Genomic DNA, 19823 nt, shown 5'->3' with positions numbered 1-19823 from the left:
CTTGTTGATCATAACTGTGTTACTAACTTTGTTGTTTCCCTTCCTCAGAGCATCCTCACTCTCTGTGATGAAGGACAATATGGAGCACAGGCAGCATTCCCCTCTCACCACTCTTGAATGGGACAGCTACCCTTTCTCTGATGGAGACTGGTCTCCCAGCAACATGTATGGCCCTCCCATTCATTCAAATATTTACATAGCTCATACAAGCAGAGAAACAATTAGACTGTCCACTTAATGAAAACAGACTTGTCTGAGTTAAACAAATCACTCCCTCAGAATCATTACAGCTGACTCAGTGGAAATGTGGTTTTTGCTTCCATCAGGGGCGTGTCCGAGCCCATGTCGCCCAAAAGTGACTCAGAGTTGATGGTGAAGCCGACAGAGAGCATGCTCAGGGCTGATTCTCACATGCAGTGGACCTGGGGGGAGTTTCCAGAATCGACAAGGGTACTGCTCCTCAACTTAGACCAGGATATTTGTGGCGTTGCAAACAAACATGAAAAACTTGCTTAGTTATATATGAATGTTTAAGCTTTTACTGTCTGTATCCAGGTCAACAAAAAGGACAAATCAGAGCCAAAGACGTTGACCATCACTCCCTCGGAGAACACACATTTCAGGGTTATTTTGAGCTCAGAAGCCATGGAAGATGAGTCAACAGCAGGACAGAGAACCACAGATCCCATTTGCCATATTTTGAAACCAGAGCCCCGGACCATCAAACCTGATCTGTGCAGCTGCAGTCCGGAACACCCTAAAGCTTCATCATGTGATGCAAACAGGACCGAGGCCGAGGCAAACCTCACAAGCATAATGTCGAGCACCTTCTCCCCCGAGCCATCTCCTAGCAACTCTGACATCAGCGCAAAAAATGCTCGCAAAACCAGGTGGACGTCTTCACCGCCCAGCCGCAGGGACAGCAGCTCTGCTGCAAGAGGAGGAAGCAAAGAGGCTGGAGACTCCACAGCTGTTTGTCCTGATGCAGGAGCCTCCCCCAAAGATACAGACTCACCTGTCAAGACGAAGGGTAACTGCCTTTGTACCGTACTCTGTAAATATCTAATGGTTTCTGCACTTTGTTTGTTACTGAGGAAAACATTGTGTTTTTCATTTGAATTGATAGTGTTTAATTTGAAGCAAAAATGAAACGGTTAGAACTTTCCCAGATTTCACGTATGTGACTGTAAGTACACCCAGCTGACTGTAAATGAATAGTAACAGGAAGGATGTGGTTTCTGTTTGGGCCTGAGTTCTCACTCTGCGTCTGCTCTGCATTCACATGTAGAAGTAAAGAAAGCAAAGAGAAAAGGAAGTTAAAAAAAAACCAAAGCAATTTCTAAAAAAATAACAATTCTCCTCTCAATAAAGTTGTGAGGAAGAGGAGCCAACATCAGGGGCCTGAAGATATTTACCTGGAAGACCTGAATGTTCTTGAACCTGATATTGCTGCTCGCTACTTCCCTAAAAGGTACAAAACTGTGTTTGTATCAGTTTTATTCATGTATTTCGGGTGATTAGCATTTAACTATAATCGTTGGTATGCAGTACTTTCCTGCTTGACCTACTTAGCGTGCACGGCCAACCTGACCTGACCTTTAACTGACTCAGAAGTAATGAAAATAGATCAAATTAGGGTTCACTTTTGAAACAAGTAAATATGTTAATAGCTATTTATTTGCTCCCGTGATGCCAGTGTCTTCCACTTGTCTGCGTTTCAGTGAGTCTGAGCAGGTTTCGAAACACTGGGTGGAGATGGGGCAGGACTCTGGATCCCAGTCGCCCCAGTCAGTGGGCAGCGCAGCGGCAGACAGTGGAACAGAGTGCCTGTCTGACTCTGCTGGTGATCTGCCTGACGTCACACTGTCACTGTGCGGAGGCGTGGGTGAGAACTCAGAGATCTCAAAAGGTGATTATCTCTATTATCTCTAGTATCAGTGCTGTTTGTCCCTTTGTTTTACATACTGGAACTTTTTTTTTTACGTATCTTTGTGCACTTTGTCCTTGCATGAGCAGAATTTAGAATCCTAAGTGTTTTTTCTTTAGTTATAATTTCAGATTCTTCTATGTGACCACGAGTCCTTGGCCTGCTTGTTTATGAGTACTAAAGAACTGGGATCCGCTATCTATATAATTCACATTTCCTACGCGTTGTGGCTCTTGTTTAGGAATAAAAGCTGTCAATTTAACATAGAGTCAAGCTATGCGGTTCCTTTTCTTCCAGAAAAATTCATGGAGCACATCATCACCTATAACGAATTTGCAGAGAATCCAGCACTTATTGACAATCCCAACCTGGTAGTTAGAATCTCAAACCGGTGAGTCTTGCCACTCCCTAACGCTCTCCTCAGTATTACTGATGTGTCATTACTGGAGATAAGAATCAAAGTAACTTTATTTTCCAGATATTACAACTGGACACTGGCAGCACCGTTGATTCTTAGTATGCAAGCTTTCCAGAAGAACTTGCCAAAGGTATCCTCTTATCGAATGTGTTTAGAGAGAGGTGCTTGTGTCTGAACATTGAGCCTCATATACACATGAATGTGTTACTTGAATGGCAGGCAACCGAAGAGGCCTGGGTGAAGGAGAAAATGCCAAAAAAGTCTGGACGCTGGTGGTTCTGGAGAAAGAGCAGCACAAAACAGGTTGGATTCAGGACTTCTTTGTTTGGGTAAACTGGTGAGTCACGCGTCCATCTTTAAAGTACTGTGGCGGTCAGTGGGAGTCCCGACCGGTTTGAGTAACTTTGCTTTGCAAATGAGAAGCATGTTCATCCCTGTTTTGCATTATTATATAAAGATTATTTTTTTGTTTATTCTCTATATTAGCTCTTACTTTTAGATATTTATGTCACCTTATGGGATACTACAATAATTAAAGTTTGTACCTCTCCTTAGTTACTATCTGAGACCAAGTTGGAGAGACAGGAGTCTCTGAGCAGAGAGAGCCCTGCCCTCCACCAGGCCCCAGAAACACAGTGAGTCAGCAACAAAGCTCTGCCGTCCTCCCAACACAACAGTCACTCACCAACACAAGCAGAGTTGGGTAAACATGTCCCACAGAGGGTGGATTAACATGTTAGCCAGGGAACATTGTTGACATCCCATGACTCATAAACCTGTGACTCATAAACTCATTAAGAGACCCAGAGAAAAACTAAAATAGTTTGAGCCAGGAGATTAACCTGTATTAGAAATAATTAAGGTGATGGTGATCAAAAATGTGTTGCATTGACAGATAAGTGGATCTGCTGCCCTCTGCTGGCTGGAAAAAAACACCCCATAGTCTCGATGTTGAGCAGAAATGTCTCGTTATCAGTTCATTTTGACCGAACTTGTTCCAGTTTAAATTGATCCAGGCTTGACACGATTTGCTGGTGAAAGACCAGCAAATCGTGTTAAGCCTTCAGTAGGCTGAACACAAGACTTCACTATATTGTTTCCCTCCTGCAGGCAGAAAGCTGCTGAGTGGTCCAGCGACGATGAGACGAAAGAGCTGAATGCCGCGGCTCCTGCTCTGACACCAACTGAGCGTGTGCAGACGGAAGGTTCTTCTACAGCTGCGTGCCACTCTTACAAGAAATCCCTCCGCCTGTCATCTGCTCAGATAGTAAGAACACTGATGTCAGCTGTGGGATTGTTTTAAACGCACACAGCTGTTGATCTGAAACAGACTCAATCTGAGGCTCTTTTCTTTTGATTGTGTAGAAGAAAGGTGACTTAGTGGTGAGAGGAAAACTTTTGTTTATTTGGTCATTTACTTCATGTACAAAACAACAGTAAGATCCTGTTTTTTCTTCATCCGACTCACTGCTGCCTAAAAAGACAACTGTCTTCTCTACTTAATCAGTCCTTGTTGAATTAAATAAAGACAGTTCACACAATACACGCTGTCATACAGACAATTAAAAACAGAGCAGCACACATTTGTCCTAGTGAATATAAACTGTAAATACTTATGACTGCAAATGTTGGCAAGTGATAAAACATGACCGTGAAGAGAACATCATCCAAGGCAAAGGCTTGTGTTTTCCAGATCTGAAGAGGCTGATTTAGTGGTGTCCCTTTTAGAAATGACATTCAACATTTTGGTGCTCATAAAGTAGCGGGCAGACCTTCAGGAAAGCTGTTTTTAATGGTTTCCAAGGCCACAAGTAGGTAAAAAAAAAAAAAAAAAAGTCCACTTTTATTTTCAGCAGTAGCTGAGCTTTGCTTTTGTCCAGTCTTCAGGTGATGCTGTAAAACCTGTGTTAGGTATATTTGGATTTTTATGGAATTTTATCATGAAATGAGCTCAGTATGTTGTTTGTAATTCAGATCTAATGACCTTCAGCTTGTTTTGCTCTCTAAACTCTCCTTTGTGTGTATGCTGACTCTGCACTCTTTGAAAACGAGGGATACATACATTAAAAACAGGTTTATTTAACGTTTACAGTTTGTTTGAACAAATAGTCAAATTTTAAATCCTGATCAATTCATTTAAAATCAACCTTTGAGCATGTTCCTTATCGAAATGTAAATGCTTCTCATCTTTGGCTGCATAATGATCATGTCACTAAATCTGGAAATGTTTGTATGTTTGAGCTCTAAAATTGTGTGTCTCCTCCAGGCCAGCCTGAAGCTGAGAGACGGGTCAAACGATGTCACCTTTAGCATAACCACTCAGTACCAGGGAACGTGCCGCTGCGAGGGCACCATCTACCTGTGGAACTGGGACGACAAGGTCATCATCTCTGACATCGATGGAACCATCACAAAGTGCGGCAAATGAGCGCACCCCATGGTCGATTGTCTGTAGAAGTGTAAACACACACGCAGTTGCTCTGAACTGTTTGTTGCAAAACCTTTCGTCTGGTGTGAGAGAGCTAACACTAAAGAGTTGTTATAACACTGACATTCTTTGAGAAGTCAGAACCAGGATTTAGTCTGAAGTGCGTTCGTGGTTGGATATAACTGCACAATTGACTTCCTAGACTATTTTGAACATGTGATTCTGTGGCCATCTGCTTGGAAAATAATCTCTCCGTCCACACACATTTTTTCCCTTACAGGTCGGATGTGTTCGGCCAGATTCTGCCTCAGCTCGGCAAAGACTGGACTCACCGGGGGATCGCAAAGCTTTACAACTCTGTGCACGAGTAAGGCCGAGCAACTGCCTCCTCGATTACATGCTGCTAGATGACAGCCAGAAATCTCACCAGTGATTATCTGACTGTTGCAGGAATGGCTACAAGTTCCTGTACTGTTCGGCCCGAGCGATCGGCATGGCCGACATGACCCGAGGGTATTTGCACTGGGTGAACGACAGAGGGACTCTCCTGCCCCAAGGACCCCTCATGCTCTCCCCGAGCAGCCTCTTCTCTGCCTTCCACAGGTAGGGAATCCTTGTAATTTTCAGATCATCGTCTTTATTTGGCAACACTGATACATCCAGGGATTTCAGTAATTGATGCTTATCAAGATTTGAAGCTGCGTATGGTGCACCTCCAGAAAATTACAACGGAAGAAGATGCTAATTACAGTCATTTGGGTTTTGGGCTTGTTTGACTTAATATATCGTGTTTTTTCGACAGGAACTTCAGGGGCTGAAGATTGGAATTTAGAAAAGTTAAATATGTCACATTTGGTGCAGCTAATTAACACTGCAGTTAGAAGATGAGTCCGACAGCAGCTGTAGAGGGTCAGAGGTTAATCTGTAATCCTTTCTCCCCCCCCCCACCCACTGTTCTTGTTAGAGAGATCATAGAAAAGAAGCCTGAGAAGTTCAAGATCGAATGCCTCACAGACATCAAGAACTTGTTCCTCCCAAACACACAGCCCTTCTATGCAGCCTTTGGAAACAGAGAGAGTGTGAGAGTCCCTTTTATTTTTGTGTCATCGTAACGTTTAACATTGTTCTATTTACAAAAAAAAAAAAAGAATCTATGAAAATCAACCTCATTGTCTTCTTTTTCTTGTACATAAGGATGTGTTTGCCTACAAGCAAGTGGGTGTGCCTGTGTGCCGGATATTCACAGTGAATCCTAAGGGGGAGTTGATCCTCGAGCAAGCCAAAGGCAATAAAACATCGTATGTAGCAATATCTGTGGAGTCATTGGCCCTCATTTATCAAGCCGTCGTAGAAAGCATCGTAGATATGAGCGGAGAACTCGTCGTACGCAGAAGCTCAAGTGAGATTTACAAAACATGCGTACCACACCAATCCCATCGTAAAACAGAGCGGCTGTTGATAAATCTGGCGGGTGAAATCCATCGTAATGATCCTAACCACGCCTTCTATAAAAGGGCCGCACCTCTAGATTTGCGACATGGATAGACAAAAGACGGCAAAGAAACGCTGTCAACGCTGTTGACAGCTGGGACGGCTGTCAACAGCGTTGGCGATGTAAATCGCAGACCGGACGAGTTATGTATTTTCCCCTACTGTGATGGTCAATAAAATGTGATAAACTCCAGATTAAATGAAATCTAAAATTGAACGATGTTTTACTTTTTCTCCAATAAGATCAGGAAGAAGTGGTCCGATATGAAATTGGCCACAAAAAAGGTCGCAGCTCTCGGACGCAGCATGTCACAAACAGGGGGGGGGGGGCTCTGATCCAGGTTTGGATTTGAGTGCCTTGGAGGAGAGGGTGGCTGGCCTGATCGGAGCTACGTCTTTTTTCCTTGAATAACAGAATGTGCAGGCTGGTGGGATCTCTGGGTACGGGGTCCTCTGGATGTACATCTGGAAATGGCACTCCATTTTTTTGGGCAATGTATGGAGAACCCCGCATGCAATAATAATATTGCATACCTTTTCGGGCGTATATAGAAGGGTTCCCCCGCAGCCGAGAGACAGATCCACCTGCCCTTTAGGTGCCCTAACCTCTCCACAGTGCGCAGTGTTAAAGCTCCTCTCCTGTTCGGTGTGAGGGTGCGCGGTTGAATAATGAGCCATCACTCTTCCAATTACGGAGTTGTACTTGTTTAATTTATTTAATTTGCGTTTATGTTTATATTTATGTTGAAGTCAAATAAAACATGGTCCTTCTTTGAAGTGATAAGTCTGTAATTTTAACCAAGGGATTTGTTGCGACTCATAAGGCACGCACTAGTGACGCTGCTGTTTATGTATGCTATTGCAGTCACCGCAAGTCAAAATGGAAAAGTGCGTACACGGCCTCAGACCTGTCGTGGCGATTTCATCTTTCCTGCGCTCACGATGGATTTGATAAATGCCAACCTTTGCGCAGAAAAGAACGTACACACGACCTACGCACGTTTTTCGTCTTACGCAAGTTTGATAAATGAGGGCCATTGTGTTTGTCTGTCGGCTGTTTCTCTCAGACAAGCGTTTATTCTTTTTGTCCCCCCCCCCCATATTTTGGCAGATACAGCCGGCTGAGTGAGCTGGTGGAGCACGTTTTTCCTTTGCGAAGCACACAGCACAGCGCCACGTTCAGCTGCCCAGAGTTCAGCTCCTTCTGTTACTGGAGACAGCCCGTCGCTCAGGTGTGCTTGGAGGAGCTGCTGTAACGCAGATTAGTGATTTTGTTCACGAAAGTACGCACTTCTTTCATTCTTATCGTCTAGGCTGCTGAAATAGTTTGACATTGTCTTGGATGTGTTCTTATTTAATGGAAAAGCCCGAGATATTAATGTATTCCACTTATTTTAAAGCACTCCGTAATCTTCTCTGTAAGGGTTAGTTCTCCTTGAGCTCTTGCAGCGAGCTTTATCTGACTCGCACAGAATAGACTTGTTTGAAGACTTGTGGTATATGCTTAGCCCAGGAGTGCGAGGTCTGTCGTTGTTCTTTACATTTGCACAGTTCATGTTCAAATACATGTGAGAAGAAGTTGCCTAAGCACTTATTTCCACAGTGGAGGTACAGTAACTGTATGGAAACAGTGGCCAACAGTCAATGTGGAACTACATGCTTATCATAGTGCTTATTGCTGGCGGACCTGTGACATGTCATCAGACATACATGGTGCATTCAGAGCAGCTCTGTCGTCATCCTTTTAAGGCCTTATTTGTTAAGTTAAATGAATTTCACTTATATGCAAAGCAAAAAAAGTCAGATGATTTGCTCAGTTAAAGCTGCATTATTGCAGTACAGGTACAAAGATGAAATGTAGATACCGCTGCTATTTTTTTTTTTTAGTTGTTAAAGTGTTACATTATTTTTGGTGAATCTTTGCTCACGTTTTTGCCAGTTGCTGCTGTTTTTAATGCTGCGCCCATCTCCGTAGTCTCCTCAATGCTCACTGCAGCGATTTACTGCATTCTTTCTATGAAAGTGACAAACGTTGTGTGAAGAGAACACACAGTAATTCTCCCAGTTTTCTGAAGTGCAGTTTCACCTTTGAATGAAGAAGCTTTGCTGTTGCTGCAGGTTGTTTCTGCAGATTGTTGCGATTGCCTGCTGGTGATCCAGTTTACACACTATGATGTAACTGTGTCGGCACAAAGGAGGCTTGTTTTGATAAATATGTCGAATCGTAACAAAATGACTCATTTAACTATAGATGGAACTATATTATTGTATAGAGAGGAATATTTAAAGCCTGTATGGTATTAAATCATAAACACTGAAAAAAGAATGTCTTGTGTTGAATTATGCTTTAATAAAAAGTCTGTTTAAATAACAATCAAAGCTTTCGTACAATTTAGCACCAACAAGGAGTGTGTGTGTGTTTATGGGTGGTTAGATTACTGACATGTTTTTTAACAACTGATTTTAGTTGGTCTGATAGTTAAACTGTTATCAGTAATTGGTACAGCTTTATGTATTTTAAATATAAAGGATGGGATTCAGATTCTTATTGATGTTTAGCAAAGTGAGAGCCAAGTGGGGGGGGGAGTAAAAAGGTGAAAAAAAGATAAAGAATACAAAATAATAGCAACATAAACTATATATTAGCACTCATGATACAAGTAATGTCATTTGTTGTCTTTTTTTTGCATCCTGTCTATCGGTGTTCTTCCAGTCTAACACAATGAGCCTGGGGCGTGTTATCAGTAACGCACACCGCGCTCCTCCTATGTACAGTAAAGTGTTGCAGGAGCTACCGTTTCGATGGGCTCGCGTAGAGCAGCACGGCGCTGAAAGATGACAGGATCTGCGGCGAGGCTGAGATGGCGAGCTTTCCGGCGGTCAGGACGAGTCCCGCTCGGTCTCCACGCTTCAGTGAGAGAACCAGGCTCAGTGATGTTGAGCCGCTGCAGTTACACTGCTCATGTGACAGCTGTGCCGTTGCTTCCGACAAGAAACCTGTGGAGTCCAGCGTCTGGATGCTGCGGTTGGACACAGATAGCACCGCCTCCACCTTGTCGCCCCTCTGGGCTGCGAGCACGGCCGTCACCAGGTAGCGGCCATCTGTGGGAGCTGTGAAGATACCTGGAAGCCAAAGACATGGTCTTCACAAACTGGCTTTTCAGATGATGAATCAGTTTACCTGGTAAATATCAGTGAGTTAGCATTCCGAACTTAGAATTTAGTTTAAACTTAACAGATTGAATGCAGCAACAACTGCCACTGACATAATTAAACAACCAGAATATCAATAATCTATCACAGAAAAAAATGACACACTAAAATGTGACTGATACGTCAGGAAAACCTTTATTTAACAGAAAGAAGCATGAACATTTATACAAACGATACCTGTATAGGGGTCGTAATGTCCTCCATCATTGACTAGCACCTTGTTGAATCGAATGATTCCGACTTCTCCTTGAAATGGTGGGAGAGTGAGTCCAGCTGAGAAGGACACTTTCTCACCTGAATGCAGGAAGGGAAACATCGGTCATGAGCAAAAAGCACAGTAACCGAATAACCCGAATAATGAGGATAGTCTGACCTGATGCTGTGACCGGTTTCTGCGGCGGAGGTCTGTAAGGTATGTTCACATCTGCTGATAAAAGAAAAAAAAAAAAAAAAAGAAAGGTGTTATTTATTCTTGGTAAGTTCAGACGTGACGCAGCTCAAAAACATTTGAAGGAAAACACTCACCTGAGATCAGAGCCGTGCCGGCCTGTCGGGAGTCGGTGGGTTTAAGAGGGGAAGCTGTGAGTGAAACGAGAAAGAGAAGTGAAGTAAAGCTGCGGAACATGCGAAGCAGAGTCCATGCGCAGGTGGCAGGCCTCACCTGGAGCTCCAGCGAAACCCTGAACAGGCATGGTGCTGCCGTCGACCCCCTTGGGCAACTTGGACGAGGTCATCTTGCCGGGAGGGCCCGCCTCTCCGGTCTCCATCACAGGAGGCTGTGGCAGGGCGGCGTCCACGGGGCCAACCGGCACTCTGAGGCTATTACTGGAACCCTGATGAGGTCCCGCCTTCCCGAGTCCGACCTGAGCACCTGAACAGAACAGACATGGAGTGAAAGATGGGGGTCAGAGTGGTAGATCTGTGGGGGTCAGATGAGTTAACAAACCAGCTGGTTACAGCTCACCTTCGCACATCTGTGAAACATTTTCTTCAACTACTTTAACTTTTCAGTTATTTCTTTTATTAGGCTCCAATTCTCTTTAAGGTCTTTGTGCTGATAGAAATGTTTAAAAGATACCTTTAGAGGACACTAATTATACAGTTTTATTGCACTAATAATTCTAATTACTGTGCATGTGCTTTTCTTGCCATTTCAGGAATCTGAAAACTATACTGAAACGTACAAATTCTTTAAAGATGAAAAAGACAGCCTTGGGTCCATGCTTTCGTTGGCCATCTTTGAACTCGACCATCATTTTGATATCACAAAAACACCCGTTAAGGTTTGGTGACAAGGATGAGATACCTTTATGTTCAAACTGTCCACAGAAAGATATATGAACACCTGCCAGAGCACTCAAAACCAAGTTTCTGGTCTTTAAACTTTAGAGTTATAGAGGGTTGGGGTTAGGGGTTGTTGACCCACCTGACCACCCTGTGGCTCGTTACGGTTGCTTACCCACCTGGCCATTACATTAGATGGTGGAGTCACATGAATTAAGGTCCAACTTGTAGTCTACCACCTCTGTTTGGAGAAAATCTGGAAAATGGTACATGAATATCGGCATCTTTGCATCCACTACTGCTATAGGATTATTATGGGTTGTTTAACTGAGATAGGTGGCTGAGTCTTTACAACACATTTTGAATAAGTAGTCATGTTCTCCTGGTATAATTTCACCACTTTGCACAAGACTGTTTGTTTACCTGTCTGCACCAGCAAAGTTTGACGAGCCTCGTAAAACTATACGGTTTATATTGCATACCCCAGTTTTTCCCCTTGGAAAAAAAGACACCATTGTGTTTATGTTTGTGGCAGGCTTACCGATAATCTCATTGAAAGTCCAACAGCAAGTGATTATCTAAACCTGTTATTATGGACTTAAACGGGGGAAATGACAGAGCGCTGCACCATCTGCCATCAAAAGGTGCTCAGCTTTAAACGACTGCATTCCTGGGAGCCACCACTGAGAAGAATCCAGGAGTTTATCAGGAAATCATCGCTCCTGGCACACTGTTGCTGTTACAGTCTACAAAGATAAAACCCCCAACTTTGCTGCTCCAAAAAGGGAAACCAGCACATAAAAGGCATACCAGCAGGCAGCATACCGGGGCTCGGCCACATGTTCAGTCACCTGGCAGCTGGTCCCCCTCACCCCCGGGGAAAAGGGTCATTTACTACAGAAGCAGAAGAAGCCTGCCTGTAAAATGCAGCATGTGCTGGGAGAGCCGTGTGCAGCTGTAAAACAGCACAGGGGGTAAGTCTGTGAGTGCGCATTCTGGTCTCTTTCCTCATCGCGTCGCTCCTCATATAGAGCGAGCTATCTGCTCCACAGAGTCCACTTTGATCTGAGCAGTTCAAAACCGATTTCAGACCTGGTGCCACAAGGATAAAAGTGGCAAGCAAATACAGCTGGGTCTGATGTCGACCACAAATGTGCATTCTTCCACCAACGCAGCATGGGAAACGTTGTTAGTTACCCTTTGCTGCTAGTCCCTCACTCTCCAGCACTTCCCTTATTACAGCAGCCCCTGGTGGCACAAAAACGGCCCCTTGTTACATTACAAATCACACAATGACTGCAGGGCAGCATGTAGACTTAATGAGTCTCCAAAACACACTGAGCTCTCATGGCTTGGATTTAAGAATCCATTGCCTCAGAGCTTTGTGTTCAGATCTCAGGAGAGAAGTAGATGCTAAATTTATAAAAAAAAAATTAAAAAAAACTCTTACAAACAACCAGGCCAGCCAAAACAGGGAGGAAAAAAGGAGAAAAGTTCCAGCAACAAACACAAAAGACTTTATTGTTCTTGAGGACTGACTGTCATGTCCCATCTTGTTTTTGCTCTGAGAGGTTATCACGTTTGACCAGTGACTTGAATGTGTCCCTCTTATCTCACACAGGTCGCTAGCCTACGAGCCTCAACGCTGAACGACGTCAGAGGCAGGAGAGCACGCTTTCTTATCTCTAAAGATGTCCATAACAAAGCTCTTGAGTGCTGTTTCAAGTGAGTCAAACACAAAGAGGATGCGCTTTATCACAAGTGAAGGGTTTACGGGAAAGGTAGACATTCCATGCACACACACACAGACTTGCAAACTGAGCAAGCAGCCCTTTGTGGTCCACGGCTCTCTGTTGGAAGGGTGCAGTCTCTTTCACTGCCTTTAAAGGCCACATAATGTGTGAAATGAGTAGCAGGAATTTGTACCGCACTGATTACTAAGATTCATGTGAGTTTTTGTTTGCTGATGCTGTAATATGAAAGTACTCATCAACAGCACAGATTGCTTAAAAACCTCAAAAAGTGTCTTTAATGAGTAAGAAATTGGTTAATTTAGACTAAAAGTAAAATAATATCTTCATCTGAATATGATAATTGTTATCAGAGTTAAGTTGTTATCCTGTTAAATACTACTTTAAAGCTTGTCTGAGGGGAACGGCAAATTAAAAATGTGTATTCTCCATTAATTTGGTCAAATGTAGAATAAAGAGATTGGCTTTCAACCAAAATCAAAACAGCAAACAAGCAGTTATATCCAGAAAAATTTAGAATACTTCACATACTTCACTCCATTTCTGTTATTGCCGCTGTTTACCAAAACATGTTCAGGTAATAGTTAGATGATGAATATAGTATTAAGCTGAAGACTGAGGGTATTTACATTAAAAATGGAAGGGAAAGGTTTAAAAATAACAGCTCTTTAATGTGAACTCAAATGTAATAACATGAGATGCAGCATTTGCATTTGGAAGATCATGTGAGCCCACAAGATGAAGAAACAGAACAGAACAGAAGAAAAACATCAGTGAAATGGCACCAGTGGAGGATCACAGAATCCTTTTCATAGTAAAAACAAAAAAGAACCGTCACAACATCCAGCCGAGTGAAGAGATCAAAACAGGAGGCAGACAGATTATTGTCCAAGTCCCAAGTCTGCGATGAAGAGAAGGCTCCTCAAGGGCAAATTCAGAGGGTCGACCTCAGAGTGCAAACAGTCATAAATCTCAAGAATAGAAAGAGTAGCCAAAAATCTAAAAAGTCATCTTAAAAAAAGCAGATTTATTCTGTAAGAGCATTCTGTAGACAGATGAAACTAGGCTCAACTTGTACCAGAATGATAAGAGGAAAAAAAGTAGGGATAAGGCTTGGACGTGCTCAGGATCCAAACTATTGGCAGTCATTGCCTCCAAAAGATTCTCTGCAAGTGTAAAAAAATGAACATTTGATCGTTCTACTTGCTAAAGCAGTAATTCATAAAACAAACCTCCGATTTCCATGAGAAACCCCCCCAATTAAAGCCTAAAGTCTGCAGTCATGTTCTGTTGAACTAATCGAATCGAAATAAAACTGTGTCCTCATCCAAATATTTCCAACTTTAACTATATTTCTTTCATAAATGAAGAAGCAGACATATTAACCTCCAAAAATGATGCTGTTAGTTTGCAACGAAAGAAACAAAATCATGACAGCTCTCCTCATCCATTTCCTGATCCTCTTGTTGAACATTAACAACTGGTGTGACATCATGATAAACATCCCCCTGACCGGCCTTTGGGACTCGCTCACAGTGTTTTTTTTCAACTGAAAAGGAACTCGCCAACAGAGGTTAGAAAATGTGAGAAAACTGCAAATGGGACGAAAGAGAAGGGAGTAAAACTTCATTCATCGGCTTTGAAGATGCTGACGTAAATGTCCAGACAGAAGCACATGATCTAAACTCACTACAGCTCTTGGCTTTGAAATAAAGAACAGAACCTGGAGGGGAATCTTTGATAAGCTGTGCGCAGATCACTGGACGATAGACTCGTCTAAGCAGCACTTTCCAGTCTCTTCAGGCAAGCAGGGGAAATATAAAAGGATGAGTTTGTGGTAAAAGACAAAGTGAGATCACAGACTGGCCTCTAACATCCAGGAGAACTAAGCACTCTTAAGGGCGGAACGATTCATTTGATGGCATATTGACCAAAAAAAGAATGGGGTGGAGTGACAACATTTCTGTCATCTCTCGGGCTGAGCTTTTGGCTCAAATGAACAAGCGCTCAGTGCTCCATTTATGACTCAGAAGCAAAAAAAAAAGGGATTTTGTTGTAAAGCTTCTGGCCTCATTTGGACAGGATCCAGAACAAAACCCACCTCTCATGATATTCCAAACTAGACTGCATGCTGCATCACCTGCCCCATAAACCAGCGACTGAAGCCGCTCCCAGAGGAAGAGCCCTGGCTCATAAAACACACGGGCGAGCAAATAGCTCGCATTTACAACTGTGAGAGTCTCACTGGTACCGTTAATGAGCAGGGTCAGACGAGAAGCACGCAACACGTGCAGTAATGTCAAAACATATGCAGAGCAACAACACCAAGCATTACAACAGAATCCAGCATTAGCGATGAACAAACAGAAACAGAAACCTGTGACATAGCCTAAGCGTTAGGTGGCCAAGATCACCCAGCTGTTCTCATTTAAAGTAATAAGGGTTGGGCGATGGCAGTTAACCTGAGGATGTCGAGGGTAAAGGGCTGTGATGGATTTTTAAAGGTCTTGCACAATTTTTAACATATTCCCCACCATTAGGGATAATGACAAAAAAAAAATTGGTAGTTTTGATAGTTGAGGTTTGAAAGCAGTTAAAAAAACAAACAAAAAAAACAAACAATGTTTACTCACCCGGCACATCCTTTTGGGAGAGCTTATTTGGAGTGGCCTTTGGTATTTCATTTTTTACTGCAAAGGTGTAAATAGGCAGGGGAAACCAGCACTCTAATTCAGCACCCTTCATGTTAACCGCCACTAAAAGTAGCTCCATGTGCCTTAGCATATTAACATCACATTTGCACATCACCAGAGCTATTTCTCAGATGCTCTACTCATCCAGTAGTTACACAAGTGCCTTATTTAGAGGTGCATTTCCTCCACAAATGATAGCTAATTGGCCATTAGCTTTCTTGCAGCTAGCTCCAGTGACAGATCCATGTCTTTTCTCTGCCATGAATGTAATCCACAAATAATTTGTGCAACTTTTACACCCAAAGTGAGAAGACAGACACACCCATAATTGTACACTTGGATGGACAAATAAGCCTGGTGAGTAATATTTGTTAATGCCAAGGCATTGCTCAACTCATGTGGGGTATATTAAAGCAAGCATGTGTCTTCAATCAAGCTCGCCTCCTTTAACTAAGGACAAGTTAAAAGAATATCCAATTTCCACTCACTCACACAGCGAAAAACGCTCCCAACAGTTAAGCCTCTCCAATACCACTCATGATACAGCTGGTCTGCCTCTCAGGCAACACTTTAAAAGCCTAAACTTTTCATCCATTTCAGCGCATCTCCAGCTTCAACCATTCAAACATCTGTAGACTGCAGGTTAAATTTAGCTGAACACTTCGCAAGCATTACGTAACTGAATAGTGATAGTTACAGGGTGAGGTCAGCATAACATGTAGTCAGAAGTTATTTTAACAGTGAACTGAAGTTAAGGTGAACAGACCGGGAGTAAATCAACTTGAGCAGCAGTCTGTTTTAGAATATAATAGAAAAATACTTTATTCATCCCCCAATGGGGGACATTTAAAAAATGTTATGTTTTATGACTGTAGTATTCAACTGAATATATAATAAGATTTTGTTATTCATTCTTTTGTCAGTGGGATTTCTTCGCTGCATCATGGCAGTATAAAAAGTGTCACTTAATGTTTGATTGGAGCTCATTCGGCTTCCTGCTTACCTTCATTCCCAGGAGAGCCGTTCATTAAGACCTGAAGGTCTTTGACGACATTTGAGATGTGGTTCTGGACGTTCTGACAGGTTCCCCTTAGTCCTCCAATATCACGAGCATGAGCTTGAACTGTGAAGTTCAGCTGGTTCACGCAAGTCCATAACCCAGTGACGTGCTTGTTCAGCCCCTCTCTGATCCTCTGGAGGCTGCTTGAGATTGGATCCAGCTTGCTGCATAAGGTCTCAACATTAACCACACGGCTGCCCATGTGGGCAATCTCCTTGTCTGCATCTTGTGTTGTCTTCATGCAGCGGTCGGCCTCAGTTTTGACCTCCCTGCCCAGCTCGTCCAGCTGCTGTCTCAGCTCTAGATGCTGTGCTCTGTGGAGCTCCAAAAGGTCCTTGACCTCCCGCTCAGCCCCTGCTTTAACTTGATCCCAGGAAGAGTTAAGGCTCTTCAGTGTCCAAGACTGCTGGTAGAATATTTCTGATAGCGAGTCCTCCAGTTTGCCCACTTGGCCTTTAAGGTAATTTACCTCGCTGTTTACATTCTCAATGCTGCTGCTGTGGTTGAGGAGTTGTCCCTCCATGGCTCCAGTGTCACTTATCGGAGCTTTTAGTTTAGTTCCCTTGGCGTCTACAGTGGTTTTAAAGTTCTGGAAGTCTTGCTGAAGGTTTTCTAAAGCAGTTAAATTAGCCTTGCACACTTGCGAGCATGAATGGTCCATGTCATTGAGTCTATGCTCCAGAGTTTGAACAGAGTCCTTCAGAGAGTTAATATCTCTATGCGGAACATCTGGACTGTTTTTCATACCACCGGCTGGGGAGCTGGTGCTTGCGTTTACCAACAAGGTTCTAAGTCTGGCCTCCACGGAGGCCAGCTTGACATCGAGAATCTCTTTCAGGTCTTTGACGGTGTCTGCCTGTTCGCTCCGCAGCCTCTCCTCCACAGAGAGGCACTGCGTAACCAGAGTCCTCTGCGATGAGTTAAGATGGATTTCAAGGTTCTCCACACGAGCCAGGACAGAGTCTGATGCCAGGGCGTCTACTTTCCTGGGGTCCGCGAGCTTGGCCTTAATGTCCTGGATCTCGTTGCGGAGGTCACCTTCCTTTGAGTCCATGAGCTCTGCCAGGCTGAGGTAGTTGGCCTCCTGTCCTTCACATTGCTCCTGAACGGAGTGAATTTTATAGTCACAAGAGTTCTTCAGGTCTCCCATCTTGATTTCGATGCCTTCCATCAACTCCTCTCTCAGAGCACGGATCTTATCGTCCAGGTAGGCTCGCAGGTCTACATCGTTGGATGGTGGAGCAGGAGAAGGTGTAGACAGCGGATTCTGGGCAGCCTCCATTAACAGACGAATTTGTCCATCATGGTCATTCACTCGGCCCAGCAGATCATCCAAGGTGTTGCTCTTGGACTCCAGATCATATGTGACCTGGTTTATCTTGTTCATGACCTCACCCATTGGTGTCGACTCGTGGTCAAAAGAGAAGTCCTGCACCTGAACGGTTTGGGTCTCAGCACCCCGTGCACTGGCAGGGTGTTTAAAGTTATTCAGCAACGTATCCAGCATTTTACTGGCGTCCTCCTGGAAATCCAGTCTCAGATTGGAGGCCATGTCTGTCATTCTCGCCTGCATGTCGAGGACCATCTGGGACAGGTGTTGCACCTCCTCCTCCAGGTGTTGTGCACTTTGAGCTCCTCCTTGACCCTCCCGTGGCCTGTGACTTGTCTGACCTCCAACCCACGCCTGCCCTCCTAGAGTATGGCTCCTTTGGTCCTCTGTTCTCTGGTCTGGAGCTATGGCAAAATGAAAGAAGGAGAGCTTAAAAATAAATAAATAAATAAACATAATAAGAATCCTTTCATTTGACCATCTTCAACCTGTTGATTTCATTAACATATGTCCATGCACAATTTCCTTCTGTTATAGACATTGCCATTTACCTTTGGCTGGAAAATGTCCAAAGGCAGACGGGGCTTGGGGAATACGTTCCACTTGGAGTAACCTCATGTCTTTCACCTCCATGCAGTCTTGACCCTGATACCCTGGGCAGCACCTCCACTCCAGTTCTGTTACAGTTTTGTAAGCAAGTTTGTACGTGGGCCTGAAATGTGTTCGATATCTTGGAACGAGAAACATCAAGATATCAATAGGCAGCATTCTCACTTGCTATAGCAGACATATAGTACACTGTCACTGTGCAGTAATGCTAAATGGAAAAAAGCACTTTAAATATTAGATTCTCGCTTTTAGCACAACAGTGTGAACCAAAAAAAAAACCCAGCACAAGTGAAATCTGTTTGTTGACTACAAATACTGGATAAGAAAGTCGTATTTGCCATTTATCAAACATTTGGCAGGAGGCAGATTTATTGTTTACTCATACTCCAATAATGAGGAGGACCCCGCTGGCAAGCAACGTCCTCCCTGCATGTGATTGTTAACTGACACGTGAAAACTGAAGTTAAACTAAGGGAAAGTCGAAGCAAAGAGGCCGTGTTTGCAGTCTGTGAACAGATGCCTGCAAATGTTGCTTTTATTTTATTTTTTTGCTTTATAAGACATGCTTTTAAGGTTCTGGAATAAAGACAAAAATCAGATTTCGTTTTGGTACAAGAACCCAAAAGACAGAGTAAAGTTGTGCATTGCAATTATGATGCGCTAATGCAAGCACATGTGTTTATTGGTTTTGGCCCAAAGGAAAAACAATATCTGTGATTCAAAATAAGTTCAAATGCTTAGATAACAAAGTGTTAAACTATATAATAGAACATAAGGAGTTGTCATGGTAAGCGTAGGCACACGATCTATATTATCTATCATTTGTCGTTACTTCTCAGTTCTAATTGCATGATCACAACACCAGTATTGCTTCATAAGGTTAAAACGAGCGACAACCTTAAAGAATACCCGCTCTCCGCCCAATGAACAGGAGAACTTACATCACTTGTTGCGCACAGTGCGGCAGCTCGTGCGGACACGGTAAAAACTCGGGCTGCGCAAAACTCTCCGTGCCTCCCACGACAGCACAGCTCACGTTCTTGTGCACAACGTAGGCGCACCAGTTTCTGCAGAAAAATACTTTTTAAGTCTTCATCTCGCGTGCGTATTGACTACGGAACTACATGGATGCAGTTGTTTTAGTTTATTAACTTGCAAACATGAAAGAAAAACAACAACAAAACAGATCACTCACTTATTCCTTTGTCGCGTTTCGGTGCCAGAATATGGATTTCCTTGAAACATGTTGTACTGGAAAGGTGACCCGCTGATGAGAGGAAAAGTTATTAAAAAGTTTAGGAGTGGCAGCCCGCGCTTCATGGTGAAAATGTTGGAAAATGCAGCAAAATCCTTTGAGGTTGTGGTCAGTAGTGAGGTTTGCGGTGTCGGAGCTCTGCGGGTTGTTCCTTCTCTGCGGTGCGCAGATCTAAACAAGCTCCTTCCAGCGTCCTTGGATGTGACGTTTTGGGACCCCCTCCAATACTGACAGATGCTTCTTTTCCGTTTTCTCACATCTCTTCCACACACACCCAAGCCGAAGTGCAGATCCGGCTCTTTCAGTGAATGAAAACCTCATCATCAACCCACATAATTTCCAGACATCCTGGATAACGATCGTC

The 19823-nt window shown here is 43.5% G+C and overlaps 2 protein-coding genes across 3 annotated transcripts in view; one reads left to right on the top strand and one right to left on the bottom strand.

Moving 5' to 3' along the window:
• The window catches only part of LOC142370410 (phosphatidate phosphatase LPIN2-like), an 18475-nt gene extending 9867 nt beyond the window's left edge, over positions 1 to 8608 (top strand). The window contains exons 5-20 of the mRNA XM_075452977.1: positions 49 to 165; positions 327 to 450; positions 556 to 1030; positions 1372 to 1471; positions 1722 to 1909; positions 2225 to 2318; positions 2406 to 2475; positions 2565 to 2648; positions 2901 to 2980; positions 3456 to 3612; positions 4612 to 4760; positions 5054 to 5140; positions 5224 to 5376; positions 5738 to 5852; positions 5968 to 6071; positions 7376 to 8608. Coding sequence (XP_075309092.1) covers positions 49 to 165; positions 327 to 450; positions 556 to 1030; positions 1372 to 1471; positions 1722 to 1909; positions 2225 to 2318; positions 2406 to 2475; positions 2565 to 2648; positions 2901 to 2980; positions 3456 to 3612; positions 4612 to 4760; positions 5054 to 5140; positions 5224 to 5376; positions 5738 to 5852; positions 5968 to 6071; positions 7376 to 7520 — 2242 coding nt within the window. The 3' untranslated portion in view covers positions 7521 to 8608. The remainder of the gene's footprint in view (positions 1 to 48; positions 166 to 326; positions 451 to 555; positions 1031 to 1371; positions 1472 to 1721; positions 1910 to 2224; positions 2319 to 2405; positions 2476 to 2564; positions 2649 to 2900; positions 2981 to 3455; positions 3613 to 4611; positions 4761 to 5053; positions 5141 to 5223; positions 5377 to 5737; positions 5853 to 5967; positions 6072 to 7375) is intronic.
• Positions 7363 to 19631, bottom strand: emilin2b (elastin microfibril interfacer 2b). 2 transcript variants are annotated; one of them, XM_075452975.1, is made up of 9 exons: positions 19400 to 19631; positions 19146 to 19271; positions 18147 to 18325; positions 16209 to 17999; positions 10139 to 10348; positions 10003 to 10056; positions 9851 to 9904; positions 9655 to 9771; positions 7363 to 9387 (listed from the first exon to the last, which is right to left on the bottom strand). In XM_075452975.1, the coding sequence occupies exons 1-9, from the start codon at positions 19522 to 19524 to the stop codon at positions 9056 to 9058; spliced, it is 2988 nt and encodes a 995-aa protein (XP_075309090.1). In that variant the 5' UTR covers positions 19525 to 19631; the 3' UTR covers positions 7363 to 9055. The 2 variants fall into 2 exon arrangements, with proteins under 2 accessions (XP_075309090.1, XP_075309091.1); XM_075452976.1 differs by having other exon boundaries at positions 9851 to 9901.
• Between the last annotated feature and the right edge of the window lie 192 nt (positions 19632 to 19823).

This window comes from Odontesthes bonariensis, chromosome 20 (assembly GCF_027942865.1).
Source record: "Odontesthes bonariensis isolate fOdoBon6 chromosome 20, fOdoBon6.hap1, whole genome shotgun sequence".
Lineage (NCBI taxonomy): Eukaryota > Metazoa > Chordata > Actinopteri > Atheriniformes > Atherinopsidae > Odontesthes > Odontesthes bonariensis.
Note: the sequence above shows the minus strand (reverse complement) of the source record. Positions and strands in the feature narration are given on the sequence as shown.

What these genes read in the sequence shown, in the direction of transcription:
- emilin2b (XM_075452975.1), bottom strand. Translation starts at nt 19,524, where the DNA reads ATGAAGCGCGGGCTGCCACTCCTAAACTTTTTAATAACTTTTCCTCTC. An exon ending in CGGCTCTCCTGGGAATGAAG is followed by an intron (nt 10,349 to 16,208) that starts GTAAGCAGGAAG and finishes TGTTCTGTTCAG; the next exon opens with GTGCTCAGGTCGGACTCGGG. An exon ending in ACATTACGACCCCTATACAG is followed by an intron (nt 9,388 to 9,654) that starts GTATCGTTTGTA and finishes TTTGGCTTCCAG; the next exon opens with GTATCTTCACAGCTCCCACA.